We start from the raw sequence: 26,084 nt of genomic DNA, 5'->3' as shown, positions 1-26,084 counted from the left end.
CAGAATGCAACTGCTGTCTTTTGTGGAGGCACCTTTGGAAACGAGGTCACAGGCATGCAGATGCTAAGAGAGGGAAGACCTCTGTTAGGCTGTGTGATCTTCTGCCCTCCACATTGGTCCCGATGGGGTATTCTAGCATAAGGCCTGTTGCACAGCCTTAGTATTTGGATGCCTCTGTGACACCCTTGCTTTTTTTTTTTGCAGGTGCTCCTTTCCAAAGGTCTCAGCATCCTCATGCTACCTCCTGCCGGCACTTCCACCTGGGCCCCCAGCCTCAGATCTCAGCTGACTTTCCTCTCCCTCACCCTGTCCAGCCACAGCCAGGCCTGAACCCTCACATGGCGACAGCTCACCAGCATAATGGCCCACTACACCAGCCCCTGCCCCCTTTGCCAGCCCTGCCGTTTCAGGATGTGACAGGACCCTCCTTCCTACCTCAGGCGCTACACCAGCAATACCTCCTCCAGCAGCAGCTCCTTGAGGCCCAGCACCGCAGGCTCATGCCTCATCCCAGGTGAGTGGCTTTGCCACCAGGGCAGCCAGCTGCAAGCCAGACTGACCCACCCCAGCCAATCCACGGTTCTCAAGGGCGGTATCTCTTCCTCCAGAGGAGCCATAACTATACAAGCTCACCTCTAGGGTAGTTAGGGCTGACACCCAGTGTCATCAGTAAGGATGTCACACATTTAAATCAGGGATGAAGCGAGCTGTATGTCCTGTTCAAGGAACGCAGTAAAACGAAGGGGTTGAGGTCAAAGTAGGCTTGTCCAGTTGGATGTCAAAGGAGGTTCTACCTGCATCTGACCTGCTGGAAGGGATATATGCCCATGGCCTGATTTTCAGATGTAGAAGTCAATGAGACCACCTCAGATTATGGTGGAGGAATGGCCCTGTCCTTTTAGGATCTGAAAAGGGGTTCTGGGCAAGTGATATCCTGCAGCAGCATCTTTAGCTAGCTTCCTGTGATGGTTAGTCTGCAATTGCACAGATTCAGCTGGCAACAAAGCTGTGGTCTTTTGGGGTTAGGTGTCATCAAGAAGAAGAGGGTCTGTCGCTCCTAGGAGGTTATATGGGAGAGCCACACTACAAGCACCTAGCTAGAATGGGCTATGTAGATGCTTAGCTCTTCTGAAAATCAGCCAATAGGTTTAATTTTTTCAATTAAAAAAAAACAGTAAGAGTGATGTTCACCGTATTGAATATGTATGAATCAAAAACCCTGAGTAATTCCTTACAGAAGACACCTGACTGATCTGCCCTCCCCAGGGCTCAGCAAACTCAGATGCATGGAGGAAATTCATTAAGCATGTACAGTGTATATACGTTATGTTTAGGGGGAGTGCCTAAAAGCACAAGGGAGATTGCAATAAGTGACAGTTACACAAAGATAAAGGGGAAAATATTTTGCTTCTTAATTATAAAATAGTTGGGGACAGGAATTTAAAAGTTCAAAGGCAGAGTCTGCTCTCAGATTAGGGTCACTGAACTGAATTATTGAAGTTACAGGTGTAAATGACAGGAGAATCAGTAACTGTACATAACTTATACTGGGCAAATGAGACAATCAGCAGCTTGTATGAGAAATATAAATGTTTGTTGCAGGTTTCACAAGCATATAAGAGACTTCATCACATACTCTGTTCACGTTTATGTGCATATTGTGAGGGTGCCAAAGGTCATTATCCTGGATGTAGGCATGTTGGCTGTAATTCAGCTGAGTGCAGTAAAGGATGCTTCTGATTGGAAGAACGTTCAGTCAAGGAAGGTGACTTGGCTTCAGACTGGAGGGGTGACTGTGAAGAAAATAATTTTAACTCCACAAAGTTGGAAGTTGCTGTGTAGCATCACTGCAGCTGCATTTCTTCAGAGAGTGGCTCATATAAAACATAAGATGGGGCAACCTGTTTGAAAACATATGGAAACCATTTGTGGGTTATACCAGTGGTCAAGAATTAAAACATGAAACTTTGCAATAATGCAGGGTTTGCTATGATGACAGTGGAGAGAGACTGCCTCCTTTCCATATGTTTTCTCGCCTTCAAGAGGTTTTCTTTTACTCTTCTTGTGCTTGTTTTGTTTTGCATGGGTTAGTTCTTTAGGTGGGTTTACTGATTAGAAGCAAATATATTTGTGGATTGGGTAATGATAGTATGTATTTATTAGTGACTCATACACCGCATTCTTTGAAACTATACAGTGCAGTGAAATGTCCTCAGAAGATCATTAGATCTGTAGTCCACCTAGTCTAAGGGTTGTTGACCTTGTGGCCGCGGGATTCTCCATTGTGCATTCACAAAGGAGGTATTAGCTTTGCACCCCCTGTGCCTTTCTTCCATTGTTACGTAGGTGATGCCAGCTATATGGGAGGCAATTCCCAGAGGGTCCCAGGCTGGAAAAGGTCAGGAAGTGCTTATCTAGTCTAGTATCCTGTCCAAGAAAACAGCTAGCAGCAAGTGCTTCAGAGGAAAGTGCAGGAATCTCTGTTGCTGGCAGCTGTGGAATAGCTCATCTATGGGACAAAGTTTCTTTTGAACTATTAATAGTGAGTGAACTATTAATATGTCCTGCGGTGTGAGGGCTCTGTTGTGACTGTGAAAAAAATGGAACTTATTTACTCATCAGATTAACTTCATGTGGGCCATATCTAGAGTACCTTACATAGGTTTACTCAGTCCCAGCTCGGGCAAACTTCCCTCAGGCCCAATGTGTGCAGTGTATTTCTACCTCACCCACCTCATCAATGTCAAGGGGAGTTTGACTACATAAAGGCTGAAGTTTGACCCTTTGTATAATCTGAGCTCATTGGTGTACTTCAGGTCTTGTTCATACACAGTTTTTGTCTTTCTCCAACTATACCCATGTATCAGAGAGGCAGCTGTGTTAGTCTGTATCTTCGAGAACAACAAGAAGTCCTGTGGCACCTTATAGACTAACAGCTATTTTGGAGCATAAACTTTTGTGGTCAAAGACCCACTTCATCAGATTCATGAGTGGGGGGGGTTTCAGGGGGGTATTTAAAGAGTGGGGTCCCAGTAAAAGGGAGGGCCAGAGCTGACAAGGTCTGTTCAGTCAGAGTGGAAATGGCTCATTATCAGTAGTATGTAGCAAAAGAGGAAAAAACAAGTCAGCTCGGATGGGGGGATGTGCCCCATTGTCAGAGTCTAATGTGGAGATCTTAACACCCAGGGCAGAGAAGCTGCTTTTGTAAGGGGCGAGCCACTCCCAGTCTCTGTTTAATCCTTGGTTAATGGAGTCAAATTTGCAAATAAATTGCAGCTCAGAGATTTCTCTCTGCATTTGATTTTTGAAATTTCTTTGTTTTAAGACTGCTACTTTTAAATCTGTTATTGAGTGTCCTTGGAGATTGAAGTGCTCTCCCACAGGTCTTTGTACATTACCATTCCTGATGTCTGATTTCTGTCCATTTATTCTTTTACATAGAGACTGTCCAGTTTGGCCAATATAAACTGCTGTGGGGCGTTGCTGGCACATGGTGGCATATATTATATTAGTAGATGAGCAGGTAAGGGAGCCCCTGATGGCATGGTTGATGTTAGGTCCTGTGATGATGTCACTGGTGTAGATAGGTGAGCTGAGTTGGCAGCAAGGCTTGTTGCAGGGATTGGTTCCAGGTTTAGAGTTACTGTGTTGTGATCTGTAGTTGCTGGTGAGAATTAAGGTTGGCAGGCTTTCTGTAGGCGAGGACAGGCCTGCCTCCCAAAGTCTCTGAGAATGACTGGAAGACGGCCAATATAACACCAATATTTAAAAAAGGCTCTAGAGGAGATCCTGGCAATTATAGACCAATAAGTTTAACATCAGTACCAGGCAAATTAGTAGAAACACTAGTAAAGAGTAAAATTGCAAGGCACATAGAAGAGCACGAATTGTTGGGCAAAAGTCAGCATGGTTTCTGCAGAGGGAAGTCGTGTCTAACTAATCTATTAGAATTCTTTGAAGGGGTTAATAAACATGCGGACAAGGGGCACCCAGTGGACATAATATACCTAGATTTCCAGAAAGCCTTTGACACGGTCCCACACCAAAGGCTTTTATGTAAATTAGGTGGTCATGGGATAGGAGGAAAGGTCCTTTCATGGATAGGGAATTGGTTAAAAGACAGAAAACAAAGGGTGGGAATAAATGGTAAATTTTCACAATGGAGGAGGGTAACTAGTGGTGTTCCCCAGGGGTCAGTCCTGGGACCGATCCTGTTCAACTTGTTCATCAATGATCTAGAAAATGAGGTAAGCAGTGAGGTGGCAAAGTTTGCAGATGACACCAAGTTGTTCAGGACAGTCAAAAGCAAAAGGGATTGTGAAGAACTACAAAAAGATCTCAGCAAACTGAGTGATTGGGCAGCAAAATGGCAAATGAAATTTAATGTGGGTAAGTGTAAGGTAATGCATGTTGGAAAAAATAACCCAAATTACACGTACTACATGATGGGGTCAAATTTAGCTACGACAGATCAGGAAAGGGATCTTGGAGTTATAGTGGATAGTTCTCTGAAGACATCCACGCAGTGTGCAGCGGCAGTTAGTAAGGCAAATAGGATGTTAGGAATTATTAAAAAAGGGATCGATAATAAGACAAAAGATATCATACTTCCCCTATATAAAACTATGGTACGCCCACATCTCGAGTACTGTGTGCAGATGTGGTCTCCTCACCTCAAAAAAGATATATTGGCATTAGAAAAGGTTCAGAAAAGGGCGACTAAGATGATTAGGGGCTTGGAAAGGGTCCCATATGGGGAGAGGCTAGAGAGACTGGGACTTTTCAGTTTGGAAAAAAGGCGATTGAGGGGCGATATGATAGAGGTATATAAAATCATGAATGGTGTGGAGAAAGTGAATATAGAAAAATTATTTACCTTTTCCCATAATACAAGAACTAGGGGACACCAAATGAAATTGATGGGTAGTAGGTTCAAAACTAATAAAAGGAAATTTTTCTTCACACAGCGCACAGTCAACCTGTGGAACTCCTTGCCCGAGGAGGCTGTGAAGGCCAGGACTCTATTAGGGTTTAAAAAAGAGCTTGATAAATTTTTGCAGGTTAGGTCCATAAATGGCTATTAGCCAGGGATAAAGTATGGTGCCCTAGCCTTCAGAACAAGGGCAGGAGATGGATGGCAGGAGATAAATCACTTGATCATTGTCTTCTGTTCTCCTTCTCTGGGGCACCTGGCATTGGCCACCGTCGGCAGACGGGATGCTGGGCTTGATGGACCTTTGGTCTGACCCAGTATGGCCATTCTTATGTTCTTATGTTCTTAATGAAGGACCATTATCCAGGATGTGTTGCAGATCACTGATGAGGCATTGGAGAAGCCTTAGGTAGGGGCTGTATGTGATGGCCAGGGGTATTCCCTTGTTTTCCTTGCAAGGCCTGTCTTGTAGCAGGTGGCTTCTGGGTACATATCTGGCTCTGTCAGTCTGTTTCCTCACTTCCTTAGGTGGGTATTGTAGTCTGAGGAGAGCTTGGTAAAGGTCTTGTAGATGTTTGTCTCATGGATCAGAGCAAATACGGTTGTACCTTAGTGCCTGGCTGTGTACAATGGATCATGCTGTGTGCCCTGGGTGGAAGCTGGAGGCACGTAGGTAACCATAGCAGTCTGTGGGTTTTCGGTATAGGGTGGTATTTATGTGCCCATCGCTTATGTGCACAGTAATGTCCAGGAAGCGAATCTCTTGTGTGGACTGGTCCAGGCTAAGTTTAACAATCGTGTAGGAGTTGATGGGGTGAAAGCAGAGCAACCCCAGAGTGTGCATGCAGCTGCAGTACCAAGAGGCATAGGGAGAGCTGCTCTTAGAGAAAGTGTTGCATCTGGGGGAGCAAAGCAAACTGCTGGTGAATGAGGGAGGGCCAGTCCCCCACTGCCAGTGCCACACCCCAGCCCTGCTAGCACCTTAGGCACCATTGGTGGGGAAAAGGATCTTTCCCCAGCCTGGGAGGGGTCACATGGGGGCCTCCCATGTCACTCCTCACTGGTCACCCCAATAAGGCATGTGTCTGTGCATTGCCTGGGTGACTGTAGTATCAGAGGTAACTCCACCAGTCACCACTCTTAATAATGTCATTGTTTTTGTTAAGGAGACTGCACAGGTGGTGAGTGGCTTGGCCCAGGTGCCACACCCATGTACAAGCATGGCCTCTCAGCTGCTGTGGTCTGTAGATTAATTCCATGGCAGAGCCAAATTCTCCTAGTGACCATCTGTGGAGAATCCTGTGAAGCTCCATTCGTAACAGTAGGTTAGTAATCTGACTTTGCAGACAAAGACAGCGGATCTGGAGAGTATAAGTGGGAGCTGAACCAGGTATATGGTTTGTTTTGTTTGTTTTGCTTGTAAACTAAGTAAGTTTGGATAAAGTGCTAAAAAGTGACTGAGGAGACCTGGTTTCTCTTCCATCTGCCACTGCCCGTGACCTTATATGTGATTTTGGAGAAAAATCCCATGACCTCTCTAACTGGGCTGCCCCTTCCTCTCATCCCATGATTGCCTCGTCCGTGTAGCGTGTAACCCCTTAAAAGGGTGACCATTTCTTTTGCTGCTGTTTTCTTGCCCTATTTACTATGAGGTGCTTGGAGCATGACATAAAGCTAAAATTCCATAAGAGAAGGGTGTCTTTCCCACCTCTGATTTGAAGGCAGGAAGGAAGGAAGACGTGTTTGGTGATGGAGCTCTCAGTTGCACATTGTTTTACCTGACAGTCTGCCTGTACTCAACTCCTCTGACAGCGTTTGGGCTTGTTCTCTCAACTCTAAACCCTCTTGCCCTTCTCTCCACCCCTGCAGGCGGACTCAGGAGCGCCTGTCTGTTCAACCTCATCGGTTACACCCAGGCTTTGACTTTGGCCACCAACTGCAAACTCCTCAACCCATGGGGCCGCAGCCCAGGTACTTAGCTGAAGGCACAGACTGGTGAGTCGTTTGTTTCCCCCAGTGTTTTGAATGAGGCATAAATCCAAAGCCATGAGCCGCTGTGGTCATGGAAGATCATGGCCCCTGGGAACTACAGGGAAATGTTTATACTTTGACTTGTATCGGAGGGTAGCCGTGTTAGTCTGTAACAGCAACGAAGGGTCCTGTGGCACCTTATAGACTAACAGAAAAGTTTTGAGCGTGAGCTTTCGTGAGCACAGACTCACTTCTTCAGATGCCCAGCATCTGAAGAAGTGAGTCTGTGCTCACGAAAGCTCACGCTCAAAACTTTTCTGTTAGTCTATAAGGTGCCTCAGGACCCTTCGTTGCTGTATACTTTGACTTGTTATAATAAATGAGTGAAAACATTCCCGTGGCACTTTTCACAATATAATGTAGTACCCAGAGGTACCGAGATCTCAAATGGCGTGAGTGAAGTCTCTGCTCTACAGCCTTATCTAAGAGCTAGCTGACCTTTAGCTCATGTGGTAGAGTGGAGGGCTTTGGATCCTATACTTGCAGGTTCTATCCTTAGGGCCAGCAATCTGGGTCTGTTGGCATTACAACTGGTGCATTAGCAGGGAAAAACTGCTGGAAGGTCTCAGAAGCTTGGGATGTGCTTCCTCAGCCCAGGGAAGCATGTGGTACACTGAGACCTCATCTGAGGTGAGTGAAGTTTGCTCTACAGCCTCAGTTGAGAGCCAGCTGGCCTTTAGCTCATGTGGTGGAGTGCAGGGCTTTAGACCCTATGCTTGCAGGTTTTATCCCTGGGGCTAGCAACCTGGGTCTGTTGGCATTACAATAATATATCTTTGAACTTGTGTAGCAAGTAAGGTCCTGTCCAGCTCCCAACACAGCCCCATCTGTATCCTTCCTGCAGTTTTAGTTCCATCTAGTGGGCTATGTTCCCTGTACACTGAGCACTTGGGCAGCCACCCAGGAGAAATTCAGGTGCCGCTCAGCTGATTAGCAGAGCGCCCACAAGCACCCACAGGGGGCAGCAGGTGTTTCTGCTGGAGGTGCACATCTACACATGCCTTGGTGCACAAACAACATTTATTCCACCCATGGCTGGAAAAAATTAGCGGGAACAGCATTAGTAGGGCAGATTTTCTGCTGTTTCCAGCATATGCGGGGTGCAGCAGATAGTCAGGGAGTCAGTTACAGCGCCCTGATTTTCTGCCTTAGCCTCAGGTCGCATCAGAGCAGACTGGATGTCGTGCTCAACAATCCTAGATGTCTCTGGTTCCCTACTGCGTTGCATTCTGCCCACAAGCCTGCCTCTTTCTGTGATCTGCGCTGCAGGGCATGAGGAGAGGGGATGATAGAGGGAGTCGGTGAATGCTGCCCAGGAGAACTCTGCCCAGGGGTGCGATTGGATCAGGGAGCAGAAAGAGAAGAAAAGCTGCCTACAGCCACTGGGATTCCCTGCTGGTCTTTTGTCCAAGAACTAGCCAGCTTAGCTCGATAGGTGAGATGAGATTGGGACATTCAGGCTGAGCCTGGCCTTGAGAGACGCACAGTGGATGATGCAGGACTTGCAGGAAAAGGAAGGAGAATCTCCTAGTTCAGGCAGTTGGATGCTGCCCTGGAGAACCAGAGTCTATCCCTGCCTCCGCCACAGAGTTCTGGTGCAGCGGGAAACAATTCATTTAAACCAGACTTTTAGAAAAAGAGTGTTACTTGTGTGTTCCTCAGCTTCTGCATTCCTAACATGGCAGATGGGAACAAGGGTGCCAGAGCCTGGACACAAGTGGGAGGACCAGGACCCCCCCCACCCCTGAAGCCCCAACTCAATCCTTGCTGAGTAGGAAGCCGAAGTGGGACCAGGAGAGAGCTTTCAGGGGGGAGGTGAAAGCAGTCCCCCTCCTGACTCCCTGCTTTCTGGGGCCCCTACCCCAGGCAGACAGAGGGTCCATGGCTCCTTACAGCTGCTTATGTAGCTCACATACCTACTGGGTGTGGTTCACTGTCCCATGTAGTGGCACTTAGACCATTTACAGAGAGACAGAAAGGATGAATCTCCTTTGCACCCTTGGCTGAGAGCCAGCTAACTTCTAGCTCAAGTGATGGGGCTCATGCACTATTCTCCAGAGGTCCCAGGTTCAGTTCTGCCTGTCTGCCTTACGCTTGGGCAGCTCTAACCATGGGCTGGTGGAGCATCCAAGTCCCCTCTCCTGGCTACAGCTTGGTCAGGGAAAGCCAAGCAGGCAGCTGTGGGGAGCAGATGTGAATTAAGTTCACCTACACCTGCTCTGGGCCAGGTGAGCAGTTGTGGGGGACAGCAAGACAGGCCTAGAGGCTGCCCTCAAGCTGCCTGTACATCAGGCCACGTGGAGGGTCCACACAGCTCCCAACAACTTCTGCCCAGGCTCCCCAGTCTCTCCACAGTGGCCTGAGTGGCGGTAGATGAGAGGAGAGGAAAGGAAAGGGGCAGGGCCTGCCCCAGCAAAACATGGAAGTGCCAGGCCTGTCCATTTTCAAAAAGTGGGAGGGGATCCAATTCCTGTCCCCTCCTCAGTTCTGGTGCCAGTGTCCTGACATCTGGTTTATGGAAATGTGGAGCACTGACGGCTGAAACTGAAGTCAAGGGGAACTGGACATGCAGCATGTAAAGTGCTGTGGAATGCTAAATACACTGACATGTCTGGCTCTAGATGTCTCAGATTGGACGCTCTAAACTAGGGCGTACTTTTGATTTTAGTCTCTCTGGATCTCAATCTCTCATCTGGGAGTAATAGCACCATTCCACTTGTAGGGCTGATGAAATAAAATCATCCATCTTTGTGAAGAACGCAGATTAAAGAAGTTCTATTGAGCAAATGTTTCCAATCAAACAAAGCCAAACTGCACAGGATACGGTGCGTATTACGGCAGTTAACGAGCACTTAAGATAGTGAACGAATATACATTGTAGCCCTCCTTGCCCTAGATACAGATGTGTTGTGAATTACACTTAAGCCAATAAGCAACCCCTGGGCAAACCTCCAAAACGTATAGCAGAGTCTTAGTCTATCACCATAAGTAAATACAAAATGGATGAATTTGCCCCTAGTGGGGATAAGTCCTAAGATTTCAAATAATAAAAAAAAAATTAGTTCAGTCCAATTAAACTCAGTCCATTAGGTCATGGAAGCCAGTGCTTCCCCTGCCATGGTCCCTCATTGTCTCCCATCATGTCCTTGGTGGTATTCTCTCCTCCCTCAGTCTGGTTGCATTCAGTCCCTGGTACGGTCCCTTGTCATCCTCAGTCATGTCCCTGGCTGGTCATCTCATGTTCTTCTGTCCTTGTGAAGCACTCAGACACTACAGTGTTGAGCATGACCAAGAAGCCCAGAAGGAAATTGAGAATTCTGTTTGCAGGAAATGGTTTGACTAGCATGCATTGAAAAGGACATGTATTCTCACTGAACAACGAGGAAGAACCAGATTCTAGGGGTGCTCTGCTGAAAGACTGGCTCCTAAATGCATATGCACAAGGGGGCAGAACTAAGGTTGCATAGGCAGCCTAAATTCTGCCATTTTCTTGTTGGTAGCTTTGTAACCTTGACATTCAGTATAACTGTGGCTGGATTATTCTGTCCCTTTTTCTCAAGCATTCCCATTTGAAACCAAAGAGAGCAGAATCTGGACCCGTTTCTGTGCACTCACAAGTGTTTTTGGTTCTTTCAGGATGGAATAGCCATGTGTGTGCAGTGTTAATTATTTTCGTTATAAAGCACCACTTCATCAGTTACCCTCTTATTTTGCTTTGGTTGTTCAATAGCTTTATAAAACAAAAGGGTGTGGCTGTCAGAAAACCTGTGTGTGCATGCACTCCGTGCTCACATGCATGTATATTTATCTGTCTCCATATTTGGGTGAATCATATCCCCTCAGGGTGCTTGTACTAGTCTACCCAGTGACAGATGTAAAAACATCCCTGTAATGTATTTGTGCGTTAGTGGAGCCTGCCTTCACTTGAAGGTAAAGGAGTGTGTTTTTACATGAAGAGGTCCTGGGTAGAATTGCTGAAAGTGATCAGATCTTTCCAACACCCAGCCCTTTACTGAGAACACTAGTTTCATAAATTGTCTTTTGAGTATGCATAGAGTGAATACCAGCAATCTGTTATGCAGACTCTAATCCTTCAATTATTATCTCCAAGTGAGATGAGTTCTACCAGCATTGCAAGAGGATGAGAATCTGTGATGTCTGAGCATCAAAAGATTGTGCCAGTGTTTGCTTGTGCAAGAATGGAGAGGGTGGTGATGGTTTTTGCTTCCCTGAGCTACTTTGTCATTTTTATTCATTACAAAATGCCCCCAAAACCTCCAGTATAGTCTGTTAGGTCGATCCTCCTGCCTGTGAAGCAAAATCATGTAGCAGGCCTGATTTATTTATTTATTTATTTATTTATTTAAAGTAGGTCCATGCAGAGGCATCCTTACATATGCAGAATATGCAGCTGTGTAAGGCAAGACAAGATGTGGGCACCACTGGGTCTTAATGTCCCATTTTTCCTAACCCCATTCTGTTAAGTGCTTCCTCCAGAGATGATCTAGTTAACTCAAAAGTGAAAAGCCTGAAAGACGGAGAAGTCATTGTAGGAATGGGGCCTTAGATTATAACACGCTCCTTGAAAGCAGAGTCATTCCTGCATCTGTGTAGCATCATGCACACCTATGCTGCTGTTATGCAGTCCATCATAATTAACAGCAGAGCCGCAAACAGACCGCAGAACCACAGTGCTTTTATCTCCCCCATCTCGCTTTTGGATTTTGTAATCTTCTCTTTTCCATAGTATTAGTGAGGCAGCGTTTAAATCTCTCCACATATGGCAGCTTCCCTTCTGTAACACTTTGCAGCCTTCAAGAACAACAAGAAGTGCTGTGGCACCTTATAGACTAACAGACATTTTGGAGCATAAGCTTTCGTAGGCAAAGACCCACTTTGTCAGATGCATGAGTGGGCTCATGCATCTGATGAAGCAGGTCTTTGCCCATGAAAGCTTATGCTCCAAAATGTGTTAGTCTATAAGGTGCCACAGGACTTCTTGTTGTTCTCAAAGATACAGACTAACAAAGCTACCTCTCTGATACTTTGCAGCCTTTATCCCTTCAACGGGCCTTCTTCTCCCAGGCTTGGCAGCTCTGCTTTCTTTGAGATCTTAGGTGACAGGAGGCCTGGTACAGCCAAGCCAAGGCAGGAGTAAGCCAGAGAAATGGCACAGGCGGGCTCTGGCGTTCTCTCCTAATGCTCAGGGTGTTGCAAGCAGCAGAGCTGCCAAAGACTTCTACAGTGGCTGTGTCTTCATGTCTGCCATCTGCTGATGAGTGGAAGCAGCTTCCACAGTCCCTGGAAGGAATGTTTCATGTTTAGCTATAATCATTTATTACTTAGAAAACCAGAGACGAGAAAAAGACAGTTCAAGGTAACATTATATAAATACACATGCACACACACACACACACACTGAAAACACAATTTCTGGTGATTAAGTCATTGACAAGTTCAGTGTGTGTGGATTTAGCCAGCATTACAGCACAGTCAGGCTTGCCCACCTGGGGCCAGGAAAAGCCAATGTTTAGAAAGTGTAAGATGTCCAGAAATACACAACAAATTTAAAGCCTTGCTCCATTCATAGAAAGGTCAGGTCTTGTCTTCTGGTACAGAGATTAATTAGATCTGGATAACACTGGGAGGCACTGCTATTCAGCAGGAAGTACACAGCACCTGTTCTTCAGTAGTCCACGTAATCTATTCCTATGTGGATTCTTTTCCCACTCAGACTATTGAATCAAACTCTGATCACCACTTAACTAGTACCTTAAATATGATGAGCCGGCATGCTGGCTGCTCTCTTTCTTTGCTTAAGGAAAAGGAAACTTGAGAATGGATTGGAAGGCAAAGCAAGTCCTCTTTTCTCATTGGGTTTCTCTGGTCAAGTGCTAATACAGTGGTTAGTAGAATGCCTGTTTGCATCAGTCTGATAAAGTGAACCACATTGATGGCACTGTTTGCCATGAGACTTCTCTTGCCAATGCACCCAGGGATCTGTCCGTTGAATTACAAATGGAGATAACATTCCAGCTCTCCGCCGTGGACTCTGGGCAGCAAGAGAGAGGGGTTTGCCTGCAAGTTTTTGCTCACAATTTTGTGTCTGTGGGTGAATGCACAGGAGCTGGTTCCCTCTGAGGGCTTATGGAAATCATTAATTACTGTATGGTGAAAGCAGGAGGTATGCAATGAGACAAACTGTATCTTCTTCCTGAGATGAGAATAGTGGTGGATTCTCCATCTCTAGATGTCTCCAGAGCTGTGTCTACACGTGCATGCTACTTCAAAGTAGCGGCACTAACTTCGAAATAGCGCCCGTCGTGGCTACACGCGTCGGGCGCTATTTCGAAGTTAACTTCGATGTTAGGCGGCGAGATGTCGAAGTCGCTAACCTCATGAGGGGATCGGAATAACGCCCTACTTCGACGTTCAACATCGAAGTAGGGACTGTGTAGACGATCCGCGTCCCGCAACGTCGAAATTGTGGGGTCCTCCATGGCAGCCATCAGCTGGGGGGTTGAGAGACGCTGTCTCTCCAGCCCGTGCGGGGCTCTATGGTCACCGTGTGCAGCAGCCCTTAGCCCAGGGCTTCTGGCTGCTGCTGCTGCAGCGGGGGATTCATGCTGCATGCACAGGGTCTGCAACTCGTTGTCGGCTCTGTGGATCTTGTGGTGTTTAGTGCAAGTGTGTCTGGGAGGGGCCCTTTAAGGGAGCAGCTGGCTGTTGAGTCCGCCGTGTGACCCTGTCTGCAGCTGTGCCTGGCACCCTTATTTCGATGTGTGCTACTGTGGCGTGTAGACGTTCCCTCGCTGCGCCTATTTCGATGTGGTGCTGCGCAACGTCGATGTTGAACATCGACGTTGCCAGCCCTGGAGGACGTGTAGACGTTATTCATCGAAATAGCCTATTTCGATGTCGCCACATCGAAATAGGCTACTTCGATGTAGACTTCACGTGTAGACGTAGCCCAGATGTCTTTCTGGAAGAGCTGCTTTAACCAAACACAAGTGGTCAGGCTCAACAGAGGAGGAGCTGAGTGAAATTCTTTTGCCATTGACCTACAGAAAGGCCCACTAGGTGATAATCTAACCTGCAAACAGACTGGATGGTTGAATGGTCTTTACTGGTTTTCAAACTGATGAACTTCTATCGTCCAGCCCACTTTCTGCCCCTTGGATATATTCCTTTCCCCTCCTATATATTGGTCCCTTCTCCTTGTTTCCTTTTAATAGTTGTTTGGCAGTTCAGAGACTTTTGGCACCTGATAGATTAGGGTCAGGTGTGCACCATCTCACTTTGTGCAGTGAACCACTGCATTTGGTGAAGTCAACCTCACGAAGGAAATCTCCAGTGACTTCACTGGGGCTGCAGAAAGCGTTGTATTTGGGTTGCTTCCTCACTGTTGGATCATTACCCTTGTGATCTGTTGGGTGGTTCTGTTCTATGGGCTGGGCCAACTTTTGACTATTATATAAATTCCAGCTCTTGACTCTGGTGGTGGTGGTAAAGCTCCACCATTCATATTTGACCACCACCCTGCGGTGTTCTGGCTTCATTCCAGTTTGGGTGGTGGGTATTCTGCCTAGCTAAAATACTCCTTGCAGTTTTAGTTCTTCTCTCCCTATGCTACTGTTGCTCTTCTTTATGCTTTGTTTCACATTGGAAGCTATTGCATTGTAGTGGTTGGTGAGGCATCTCTTGTGTATGTAAAGCGTATAAGCAAAGTACGATCAGTATGAATACTTGAAAAGGGCAGAATCTGTAGCCAATAGAATTACTCCCAATTTACACTGACGTGAAAGAAAGCAAAATCTGTTCTGAATCTGTTGATTGATGTTGCCTATATCTATCGTGTCCTGGAGGACTAATGAGGGACTAATAAAGTTATAGAATTATTATTGTTTTATCTGTGAAGCCTGTGGGCCTATGTCTCTACTGGCCTGAACACATGCAAATCAGGCCTCTTACTACCACTTTTCACCCACTTTGACAAAGTGTCAGTGCCTCGCACAAAGACTAAGGTGGTGAAGGATCAGAACTAGCTCTGCTACGTTACACTGCTGTAAATGTGGGGTAGCTTATGGCCTCCCCCAGGGTTTGTAGCTGAGAATGGGATACAATGAACTGCATGCCCACTATGGGGGAGCATGCTATGAATATTAACTGGCTCTGTAGCTAGGCTCAGAAATAGAAGTGTGGCATTTAAAAGTAAGGGTTTTAAGTCCTGGCTTGACAAAGCCCTGGCTGGGATGATTTAATTGGGATTGGCCCGGCTTTGGGTAGGGGTTGGACTCAATGACCTCCTGAGGTCCCTTCCAACCCTATTATTCTATGATTAGCATTTTCTGAATATATCTATTTTTGGTCTCATTCCTACAGGGACCTTAGTGTTGATGCTGGACTGCCGCACACCCAGTTTCAGGTCAGGCCAGTTCCTCAGCACTATCAACATTACTTAACTACGTCTAGAATGCACCATTTCCCCAGAAACACGTCCTCAGCGCAGATGGTAAGTGAAACATTTCTGCTGGGAAAGGTTATATGTACTGTCTGCCAGAAAGCAGTCAAAATAAAGCCTGTTATTCCATCACTTGTCTTGTAAGAGTCTCTTTTACCTCTGGCTGAGGGAGGGAGTCTGCCAGAGAGGATAAGTCTGTATCATTGTACTCATTGGCTAGGAAAAGAAAATAGGATTAGTTCTGTTGCGGTCAGTGGTGCTACACCAATTTTTAAACTCACTGGTCCACCAAATTTAGAGGTACTGGAAAAGCTTTGGAATGAACTGTGGGTACTAAACCATAAGTGCACCAATCTGGACACGTAATGTGGCCTTAAAGTGGATTTAAATGTAATTTAATTCCTTTTTAGTGCTGCTGTGGTGTAAAGGGACTTTAGGAGATTAGACAAGATGATCACGACAGTCCCCTCTGAATTTAGTCTGTGCGTTCATGAGAATCATACCCTTGTATCTCATTCCACTCAAAGGGTCCTTGATACAAATCTTTAGAGCCTGTTTCTATTCACATTTTAAAGGAGGCTAACAGCACAATGATCACACCTTTCTGGAGAGGAATTACCAATATACCCCTTGCAATATGCTAAAATGTAATGCATTAAAAGAATCTTAATCACTTTTCATCATGTCTGGTGTTAATTATATGAGTTCAAAAATCATCAGTCCGATCTCTCTCCCACAAATCATGTTCTTAAAAACAAATGCTGTTTTGAATCCCATCTCCTGATTTGTGATTCTTTAAGAGAAGTCCTTACCCCCCAGCTTGGGTGTTATGGTTTTAAGATGAAAATTCAAAATGAGATTTTAATGGGAATTGGGACTATATTCTCCTCTACAGGCGGTTTTGTAAGTCTCAGCATCAACATGATGCTGTCTGTTAATTCTTTGCTTGCCACGTGACATGGGCGATGACCAGTTTCACCTGGGCTTTGTCTACACTAGCAATGTAACTGCGGCACATCTGTACTGCTGTGACTGGAAAGAGCTCTTTCCGTCTAATTAAATTACCCCCAATGAATGACGGCGGCTGTGTCTGCAAGAGAAAATCTTCCACTGACATAGTTCACACCAGTGCTTTTGTTGGTTTAACTTAGGTCACTCAAGGATGTAGTTTTTCACAGCCCTGACTGACAAAGTAATTTTTCTGCTCTACTCTGTGCTAATTAGGCCTCAATTGGAGTATTGTGTTCAGTTGTGGGTGCAACATTTCAGGAAGGATGTGGACAAATTGGAATAAGTCCAAAGAAGAGTAACAAACTAATTAAATGTCTAGAAAATATGACCTAAGAGGGAGTATTGAAAGAAGTGGGTTTGTTTATCCTGGAAAAGAGAAGACCAAGAGCGGACATAGCAGCTTTCAAATACCCAAAGAGGTTGTTACAAAGAAGAGGGAGAAAAATCATTCTCCTTGGCTTCTAATGATAGCGTGGGAAGAAGTGGGCTTACATTGCAGCAAGGGAGGTTTAAGTTGGACATTAGGAAAAACTTCTGAATTGTCAGGGTGGTTAATCACTGGAATACATTGCTAGAGAATTTGTAAAATCTCCAGTGCTGGAGATTTTTATGACCAGGTTTAGAGAAATACCTGTCAGGGATAGTCTAGATGGCGCTCGGGGAAATGGTTGTCACGACCTCCTGAGCTTACTTCCAGTTTTATGGTTCTGTGATTCTCTCGTCCTAGCAGGATGTTGTGCTTTGGATATTGACCCAGTTTACTTTATTAATTTGATTTCATCTTGTAATATCTGATGTGGATTTTATCTGTTTTATCTCTTTTTTTTAATCTGATATAAAGTCCCCAGTTCCTAGAATCATGTGAGTAGAAGAGAATCTCAGATTTCCTTTAAAAAAATGTTTTTTTCATGTGTAATCCAAATACTACCGGGATAGTTAAAACCCAGAGAACAAATAAAGAGAACTCCAGATGTATTACTGGATTATTTTACACTGATGTCATGATTTCTGAATTGCTAGTGTTGGCAATACAGTACACAGTATAAAACAATCACCACAATACAATTACTAAGAGTGGATTTCACTAAGAAAACCCTTATGATTTCTTTGTTTTAAAGGAAATCTTCATTTTGGGCCTCAAACTAGTTGTCAATCTGCTCTGATGTTTTGCATGTGAAAAAGGTTTGAAGTCGGGCAACTAGGGGATTTTTTTGTGTGCTAACACATGTGATTTCTCTTCCTCCGCACTTCTTGAAGGTTGTCCATGAAATCAGAAACTATCCTTATCCTCAGCTGCAGTTACTTGCTCTTCAGGGACTGAATCCAAGCAGGCACACATCTGCTGTAAGGGAAAGTTATGAGGTAGGTACCTAACTGGTTTAAATGATTGCTTAACCCCCTTCTGCTTCCCTGGGAACCTGCATAAGACCTGTCCAAAGAAGTTTTTAACAGCTGTTCCAAACTGGTGCCAACATGGTAGGTCCAGGAATGCTAAAAATAGATGCAGTTAGGACCTCATTCAGAGCCCATTGGGGAGGCAACTTGGATCATGCTGTTAGTGTAGTGCACAGAACCATTGGGAAGACAGACAACACTTACAGGCCAGCATTTTTTTAAACTTTGACCCAGTTTTTACCCTGTTTGGGAAACCTACCGAGACAGTAATGCTTATGTGGCAGAATATTTGTGTCCAGATTATTTTAAAAAGCATAATTTTTATGTCAATTGGAGTTGTCAGTGAAGTGTAGCGATTACAGCAAGGCACTGTGTGTATCTGGATGCCTGGGTCCTATTTTTGACTCTGGTTTAGTGGGTGGCCAATAGTATATCACCTAATTTCAGTTTCATTTTTCCTGTCTGGAGGTGAGACTCCACCTACTCCACAGGAGTGAACTGAGAATTAACTACTGTTTGATAAGTCAATAATCTGTAGAGAGTCACCTGATTAGCAAACTCCTTTTTCAAACATCCTGGACTTGTAAGTGTCAGAAATCCAAATCTGGATCCTGCGGCTTGGGACCATGTGTGTTAATTGGAGATTCTTTGACAAAAGACTTCATGAAAGTGCAACCTAGTATTATTAACATGAAAGTATATTTTCTCTGAACAAATGGTAAGAAAAGATCCTTACATTCCATGTTCACCACAAAGCAGAACAAATGTGTAGGGGTGTTCTTGGGAGATTGTCATTTGTCCTGTGGATATTTTCTGCTTAAGGAGCTGCTGCAGCTGGAAGACCGATTAGGTAGCGTGAACCGGGGAGCTGTACAGAACACCATCGAGAGATTCACTTTCCCACACAAGTATAAAAAGGTGAGAAAGTGGCCAGGGTTGAATCTATGGGCAAGTCTCCCAGGAGGTCTGACTTGTGGTTCTGAAGGGAATGAGGGTATCTGCTAAAGAGACATGTCACTGTGCTTGTCTGAGGATGACTCATGGTTAAGAGAAATGGGAAGAAACTTGATGGGAAGTGGTGAGGTACTGAATTCAGGTTAGATTGAGGCCAGAACTAAAGCCCCCAAATCCAGGGGGGAGCAATTTAAATCCAGAATCGCCACAGCCCATCTCAATTGTTGTGAGGCTTAGAAACTGAAGTGCCAGTGGAGCACAACTGGTCAGGCCTCATCCTTCTGCCACTCAGGAGTTGTAGTTCTCCTTCGCTGACTTGTGGACCTGTGCTAAGAAGGTGCTCACACCTGCGTGTGTGCACAGACATGTAAACACTTATCATTTATGCACACTCAGGAAGGTGCCTGCAGCTTACACACATGTAAGGAAAGCTGTGGATGTACGTTTCTGTCCCTTTGGAGTCTACATCCCACACTAGCAGTTCTCACACCCAGAGCATCTGTGCTCTCCCATCAGAGAAAGTGACATATGCAGGTTTGGTGCTCAAAACTCCAAGAGGTCCCTTTACTTTTGATCTATGAGAGAGAACTCAAGAACATAAGAACAGCCATACCGGGTCAGATCAAAGGTCCATCTCACCCAGCATCCTGTCTTCTGACAGTGGTCAGTCCCAGAGGAAGTGGACAAAACAGCTAATCACCAAGTGATTCCTCCTCTGTCATCCATTTCCAGCCTTGGACACACACACAGACTAGGGACACCATTCCTACCCATCCTGGCTAATAGCCATTGGTGGACCTAACCTCTGTGAATATATCTAGTTCTTTTTTGAGTCCCATTAAAGTCCTGACCTTCACAACATCATCTGGCAAAGAGTTCCATGGGCCGGCTGTGTGAAGAAAAATATCCTTTTGTGGGTTTTCAACCTGCTACCCATTAATTTCATTTGGTGACCCCAAGTTCTTATGTTATAGGAACAAGTAAATATTTTTTCCTTATTCGCATTTTTCACTCCAGTCATGATTTTATAGATCTCTATCACATCCCCCCTTAGTCTCCTCTTTTCTAAGCTGAAAAGTCCCAGGTTTTTTAATCTTTCTTCCTATGGTGCCCATTCCAAACCCCTGATAATTTTTATTGCCCTATTCTGAACCTTTTCCAATGGAGGAAGAAGAAGAGTGCAGCCTGAGACATTTTTACTGTTTTACTTGCTGGGCTGGGCTGGGTTTAGATCATTCTTTCTCAGGAATGGAAATGCGAGTGGACCTGGAAACTATGGAAATCAATGGGAAAAGCTCACAGGCTGAATTCTGCTTTTACCTAGAGAGTTCCATGAAAGGCACTTTTCCTGTTTGTACAGCACCTAGCACAGTGGGGCTGGGGTCTGTTGACATTTAGCACAAGGCAAAGAACAGATGCCCACTCCAGAGTGACTGCGGAACCAAGGTATCTTCATTGGAATGTAAGTTAGTGCAGTAAATGCTGTGGCACAAACGCTTCTAGAGTCTACAGGAAACAACAATATCTGGGATACCTCCTGGGATATCCAGGCACAGCCCCTGTGGGAATTTTGTTGGTATCTTGGAGGGTTGATGTAGCATTGTTATTGTTCCCTGGAACTGCTCAAGAGGCTGTGAAGGTTTCAGCACCTGAGACTTAATCATGACGTGATTAATAATTGTGGCTTTAATTATGGATGATTGTGGCTTTAATTGCGGATCTCATGATGGTCGCCCAGCTCCTTTGGGACGCTGACATTATTGGGTCAGTCTCTCCTCGCCTGGTGCAATTTGGCAGTTGGAGCACCAGGAGCAACTGGCACCCATGTTGCTGTTGACTTAGGATTGGGCAAGCTTCCCTCCATGGTGGGTCCGTTCAGTTGCCAATGAGGTGCTGGCTAGTCCGATTCCCCCAGCTGCAGAGGCCTCAGGGAACGTTAGCAAGTCGTAGTCTCTCCTTTTGTTCATCCCATTGCATCTTTCACCCCGTCACAGAGAAGACCACAGGAAGGCAGAGCTGAGAAGGAAGATGGGGAGGAGTCGGACACCGATGAGAAATGCACAATCTGTCTGTCTATGCTTGAAGACGGAGAAGACGTGAGGTAAAACCTTCCCCACGGAGGGCCTTAGCTCTCCATTTCCCTCCTCTCACTCTCAATCATTTCTCGCTTGGTTTGGATTTTATTGCCCTGGAAATTGTCCATGACTGCATGTGTAGGTCAGGGGCGGCAACGTGGCTCTCGAGCTGCCTGCAGCACTTTGAGCAATTCAGTGAGGCTCCTGCTCACAGCTGCATGCTGGGTGTGCTGTCCGCCACTCTGTGCGTGTGCCCCAGCACATGGGGGCAGAAGTGGGTGGCAGTGGCAGCTCTGTTGAGTTGCTGGCTTTGAGCGTGGACCTGGGGGTGCCTGGCTCTGGGGTCGGGGGCACTGGGTGAGAGCAGGGTGCCTGGGGGTGCCTGGCTCTGCGGGAGGGGGAGGGCATTTTTATTTATCTCTTTATAGAGATGTATTTATTGTATCTCTGTAGATAGATAAAAATACTTATATAGTAAGTGGCTCTTTGCACTCTGTCCAGGGCTCTGAGTGCCTAACTGGTTCTCCACCCCCTGGTAGGTTTTTAAGGCGAGGCTGTCAAAGCTTTTGTTCTGATGAGCTCCCTTTGAGTATTCAGGGGGCAGGTGACGGTAGGAATTTGAACATCATTGGAATCTCCCTAAGTCCATTTTATAATCTGTGGTGAGAGGGAGCTATGACGCAACACGAAGGCAAAGCTGTCAACAGAGACTTCTGCTTTGGGTCACCACCATCTGGGCCCCTGTGTTCTCAGGCCCATGTCACTGCCAGTCAGTGTTTGTGTGGCAGCAGGGGACAAGTGGTTAGGCAGCTAAATCAGTGGGCAGTGACAGATTTCTGTTCGATATGCAAATCTCTCTAGTCCCAAGGTGTTGGCAGCTGGATTTTTGGAGTTGACCCATTATGGTGGGAGTGGCCATTAGAAGAGTTAGATTTCAGGTTCAGGGATGCCTGGATCTGGGATTTTGCTTCTGGATCCTCTGCAGTCCAGCTGCTTAGTGCATGAGGGTTCGTGAGGTGAGAGGGGGATGGCAGCCAGAGTTTTAGGAGTCTTCAACTGAGCTCCCAAAATTGGAAGCTGGATTATGGCCACTTAGGAAGTTTTGAGTTTTTTGGCATCACTTTCCAGGTGCTCTAGGCCAGAATAATGTAACCCACACACCGAGGGGTGGTTCACTGTTCCAGGTAGTGGTGCTGAGACCACTTCAAAGAGAAAGAATGAGTCTCATCTACAGCCTGAGCTGAGAGCCTGCTGGCTTTTAGCTTAAACTGTAGCGCCTCATGCACTAAGCTCCAGAGGCCTCAAGTTCAAGTTGGCCCAGGGCCGTTACAATAGCAACAGAACATGCTGCAGACGACATGGAACAGTGAGCTTCCTTTCTACCCTAAAGTAACCAGCTTGCAGTAGGATTACTTGTGCTGTGCTTCTCACTGAGCTCTTGCCTGTGTCTTGGCAAAACTTTGGCCTGATCATGGGTGGCACACAGAGGGCAGCCTTTGCTGGGGAGCAGAGCAGGGCTGCAATGAATGCAGGGGGAAGGGGCACTAATAAGCTCGTAAGCAGGTAAGTCCAGTCCAGCTGCAGGGAGCCATGGCTCTCTGCCTTCTCCCTGCCCCCACCACTTACTTCCTCTGGGGATCTGCGGACCTTCACTGGTTTTGTGGAGGGACCAGGCTCTGCCATCCTCCAAACACCAGGGTCATTCAAGGGCTCATGTGCAAGCTAAAGGTACTGGCCCTTTGCTTGTTTTTCACCCTGATTTGCTTCTCTAGAAGATGGAGGAGTGTTTGTGTGACTCTTTGGAAGTCTGGGAAATAAGGTGCTGAGGGTAGCCAGTGACTGTTTGTGCTGAAGTTTAGTTTGCAAGTGCCAACCAGGCAGCTCAGCATGGCCACACTTAAACACCACTAAACTGCACCCAGCAGAGAGTCCAGAAATGTTACCAGTCTGAGCTGTTGAGCATTGGAGCAACGTGCCTAGGGGTATGTATGGCAGGTTTTTCCATCCGTCTTTAAATCAAGCCGGAATGTCTTTCTAAAAGAGTTGCCAAGGTTTAAACAGAAAATGTGGGCTTGATGCAGAAATTACTGGGATCTTTGTCTTGCCTTATGTAGGAGGTCAGAGGAGATGGTCATAATGGGCTCACCAGGTCTTGATATTCATGAACGTATGAACCCTACTAAATGCTGAATGCTCGAGTCTCTCCCTCACTGCATCCTATATGTGTGCTGTGTTTGTGCCTTTTCTACCCATCGCTGCACTGGCTGTTAACACGCATGTGATCCTCTCTTGCAGGCGTTTACCCTGTATGCATCTATTTCACCAAGTGTGCGTGGATCAGTGGCTAGCCACCAGCAAGAAGTGCCCAATCTGCAGAGTGGACATTGAAACACAACTTGGCTCTGACAGCTGAAAGAACCAATGCGATGCACCATTTTCCTTACCAGGTCATATGGCCATAAGCCCTTGCAGCAAAATTTTGCCTACTGAGCCATTTGATTTAGAGGAAAAGTCTGCAAGCACATTAACAAAAAGGAGGAACTGGTGGCACAATATCTAGTCGTAGGAGAGGATCCTCACAGCCATATTGGTCCGATGCAGGGGAGCTGGTATTCCCAGAGGTAGAAGGCCCTGTGCTGCAGAAGATTTAGTATCGAATATGAAGGGACTAGTGTGCAGTTAGTTGGCCTGGCAATCCTGGGTGTCACAAGGATTGTATATATACCTCTTGAATAAGTAGACACATGTTAGGGGGTCTTTAGCTATTTCTGTGGACAGCAACTGGAGCATGTTAGCTTAAGAAATGTTGTGTTTGGTGCCCTAGTCATCTTGTGGTGGACATGTCGCTGTTAACCTAATTTGCACCAAATATTTTTTTCATCAGTTCCTTATTTTGGTGCCTGACTGAAATGTGGCAAAGGAGAAGGAAAAAAAAAAAAAAGGAAAAAAGTGAAATCTTCCCACTGTTAGGAAAAAGAAAAGAGGTGAAAAAGCAAATTCCTATTGACAGTTAGAAGGATTGTGCTCTTTGCCTCATCCGTGTTTATTACTTTGTGGTTTACAGTGTGTTACTCGTTTAAAGAAGCTTAAAAATAATAATTGAAATGACATGAACAAAATGGTAGACAGAAATTTTGCTCTTGATTATCTGCTGGTGCTGGACACTTTATATAGGGCAGCATCTGGGGAATGACTCTGCTTCCATAGTTTAACAATGGCTACGTCTACACTAGCCAAAAACTTCGAAATGGCCATGCAAATGGCCATTTTGAAGTTTACTAACGAAGTGCTGAAATACATATTCAGTGCCTCATTAGCATGCAGGTGGCCACAGCACTTCAAAATTGAGCGGCTTGCTGCTGTGCGGCTCGTACAGATGGGGCTCCTTTTCGAAAGGACCCCGGCTACTTCGAAGTCCCCTTATTCCCATCCGCTCATAGGAATAAGGGGACTTCGAAGTAGCCGGGGTCCTTTCGAAAAGGAGCCCCATCTTTATGAGCCGCACAGCAGCAAGCCGCTCAATTTTGAAGTGCTGTGGCCGCCTGCATGCTAATGAGGTGCTGAATATGTATTTCAGCACTTTATTAGTAAACTTCGAAATGGCCATGCAAATGGCCATTTCGAAGTTTTTGGCTAGTGTAGATGCAGCCAATGTGTCTTAGGGTGCAGCATCCAAGCAGGGCCATTTCGTGTTTTATTACTGAGAATTTTTTTTTCTATCGCTGTCTCATCTTCCGAAGCACTGGCAAGGCCCCTGCAATCTGTCTGGCCGATTGATGTCCATGGGAGCAGCAGGTGTTCCATTTTCTCCAGACAAGGCCCAGAACTCCCTAGGGGAAAATGTATCATATGCTAACCTGACACCACACCTGTGGTGAAAAAGCCACTGTCTGCTTGCTGGAGAAGGAGAACCTATTAAGCTGGTCATGGTCATTAGACCCTGCAGGTGTTCTTTGGAGGATTAATTGGCCCAGCAATGTGGCGAAAATTCATCCTTCCTTCTCTCAGAATAAAAGCAGACATCATATTCTCCACTAAAGCAGGATCCAGAATGGGGAATATTGAACACAACTAACATGCCCTTCTTACAATTTAATTCCTAATCTCATGGTCATCTTTGGTCAAATTAAGAAACATCAAATGATCTAATTAAATCCTCTGGAGCTGTTCTGCCATCTCACCTCCTTTTCAGGCTCCGAGAGGAAAGAGAGAAAGGGGGTTGATTCAAAGTGCATCCTGCACTAAATTCCTTTCTCCTGTTCTTTCCTTTGTGATTTACATGAAATAGCTTTCTGCAGTAAGAATAAGAGAGGAGATTGCAGCTTGGGTGGAATTTTGAAGGTTGTTTTTTTTTAATAATATTTTTTTCTCCATGCCTTGTTGTGGAAAATCTCAGATAGTTGTTCCGATGACAAGATTCGGGGGAAAATGACAGGATAGTTCAATTGTATTATCCATAAGAAATTGCTGACAACACAAAAATGTCAGTACAGGAAGGGAATTTAGATGCGTGGGATCGTTTTATTACTTGTCCTGCATTTTAAAATATAGAAGTGTCTGTATGTGGATGCACAAAACTTAACCTATCTAAGATTTAAGTAGGGTGTGATCTCAAAAATGAACAGGTGCTAGTTTGGCGGCGTCAGTTATAATTATGAGCAAAATAAAGACTCAAAGTTATCAGTGACATGCCAAAATAATGGCACTTTCTGAGCCATATTCCCTTTGCAATAAATATTTCAGAAGATTTGCTGTGAGAGATGTTGAATTAAGAGCACGCTGGCTCTTTACTCAGTCTTCTTTATCTGAAAGCCCTCTGGAGGACTGGAATCAACAGCCATGATTCTCCGGGCTTTTAGTATATATTTCATGTACTCAGAGAGTGAAAAGAAAAAGCAACTAGAGGATTTTTAATCAGAAATATATATTTAGGATGCTTATATGGAGTATGATTTCTTGTTCCCATGAGTGCCTGTTTCATAGGAGTTAAATAATGGTCTGTAAGTGGAGATGAACATAAATTACACTGCTTGGAGAATTCTCGCGAGCTGTAATTGGAAAATTCTGACTTCCCAGATGCTTGTGACATATTTTCTTCCAGTCTGGAGAATAAAGTTAATGATAGGGCCAGGGCGCGTGTCTGCATTGGCATTCATGCAGGAGATGCTGTCCAATTCACTGCAGTAATTTCACCCAGGGTTGCCATCTCTTCAGCAGCTCTTGC

General features: G+C 45.5%; 1 protein-coding gene across 1 annotated transcript in view; it reads left to right on the top strand.

The window, feature by feature from the left end:
- Positions 1-24,052, top strand: part of ARK2C (arkadia (RNF111) C-terminal like ring finger ubiquitin ligase 2C) — a 119,311-nt gene extending 95,259 nt beyond the window's left edge. Inside the window, exons 2-8 of the mRNA XM_074994360.1 lie at positions 205-514; positions 6,803-6,928; positions 15,347-15,476; positions 17,694-17,798; positions 18,654-18,749; positions 20,780-20,886; positions 23,156-24,052. Of these exons, the coding sequence (XP_074850461.1) occupies positions 205-514; positions 6,803-6,928; positions 15,347-15,476; positions 17,694-17,798; positions 18,654-18,749; positions 20,780-20,886; positions 23,156-23,273 (992 nt within the window). The 3' untranslated portion in view covers positions 23,274-24,052. The remainder of the gene's footprint in view (positions 1-204; positions 515-6,802; positions 6,929-15,346; positions 15,477-17,693; positions 17,799-18,653; positions 18,750-20,779; positions 20,887-23,155) is intronic.
- Positions 24,053-26,084: the final 2,032 nt, after the last annotated feature.

Source organism: Carettochelys insculpta, chromosome 5, assembly GCF_033958435.1.
Source record: "Carettochelys insculpta isolate YL-2023 chromosome 5, ASM3395843v1, whole genome shotgun sequence".
NCBI lineage: Eukaryota > Metazoa > Chordata > Testudines > Carettochelyidae > Carettochelys > Carettochelys insculpta.
Note: the sequence above shows the minus strand (reverse complement) of the source record. Positions and strands in the feature narration are given on the sequence as shown.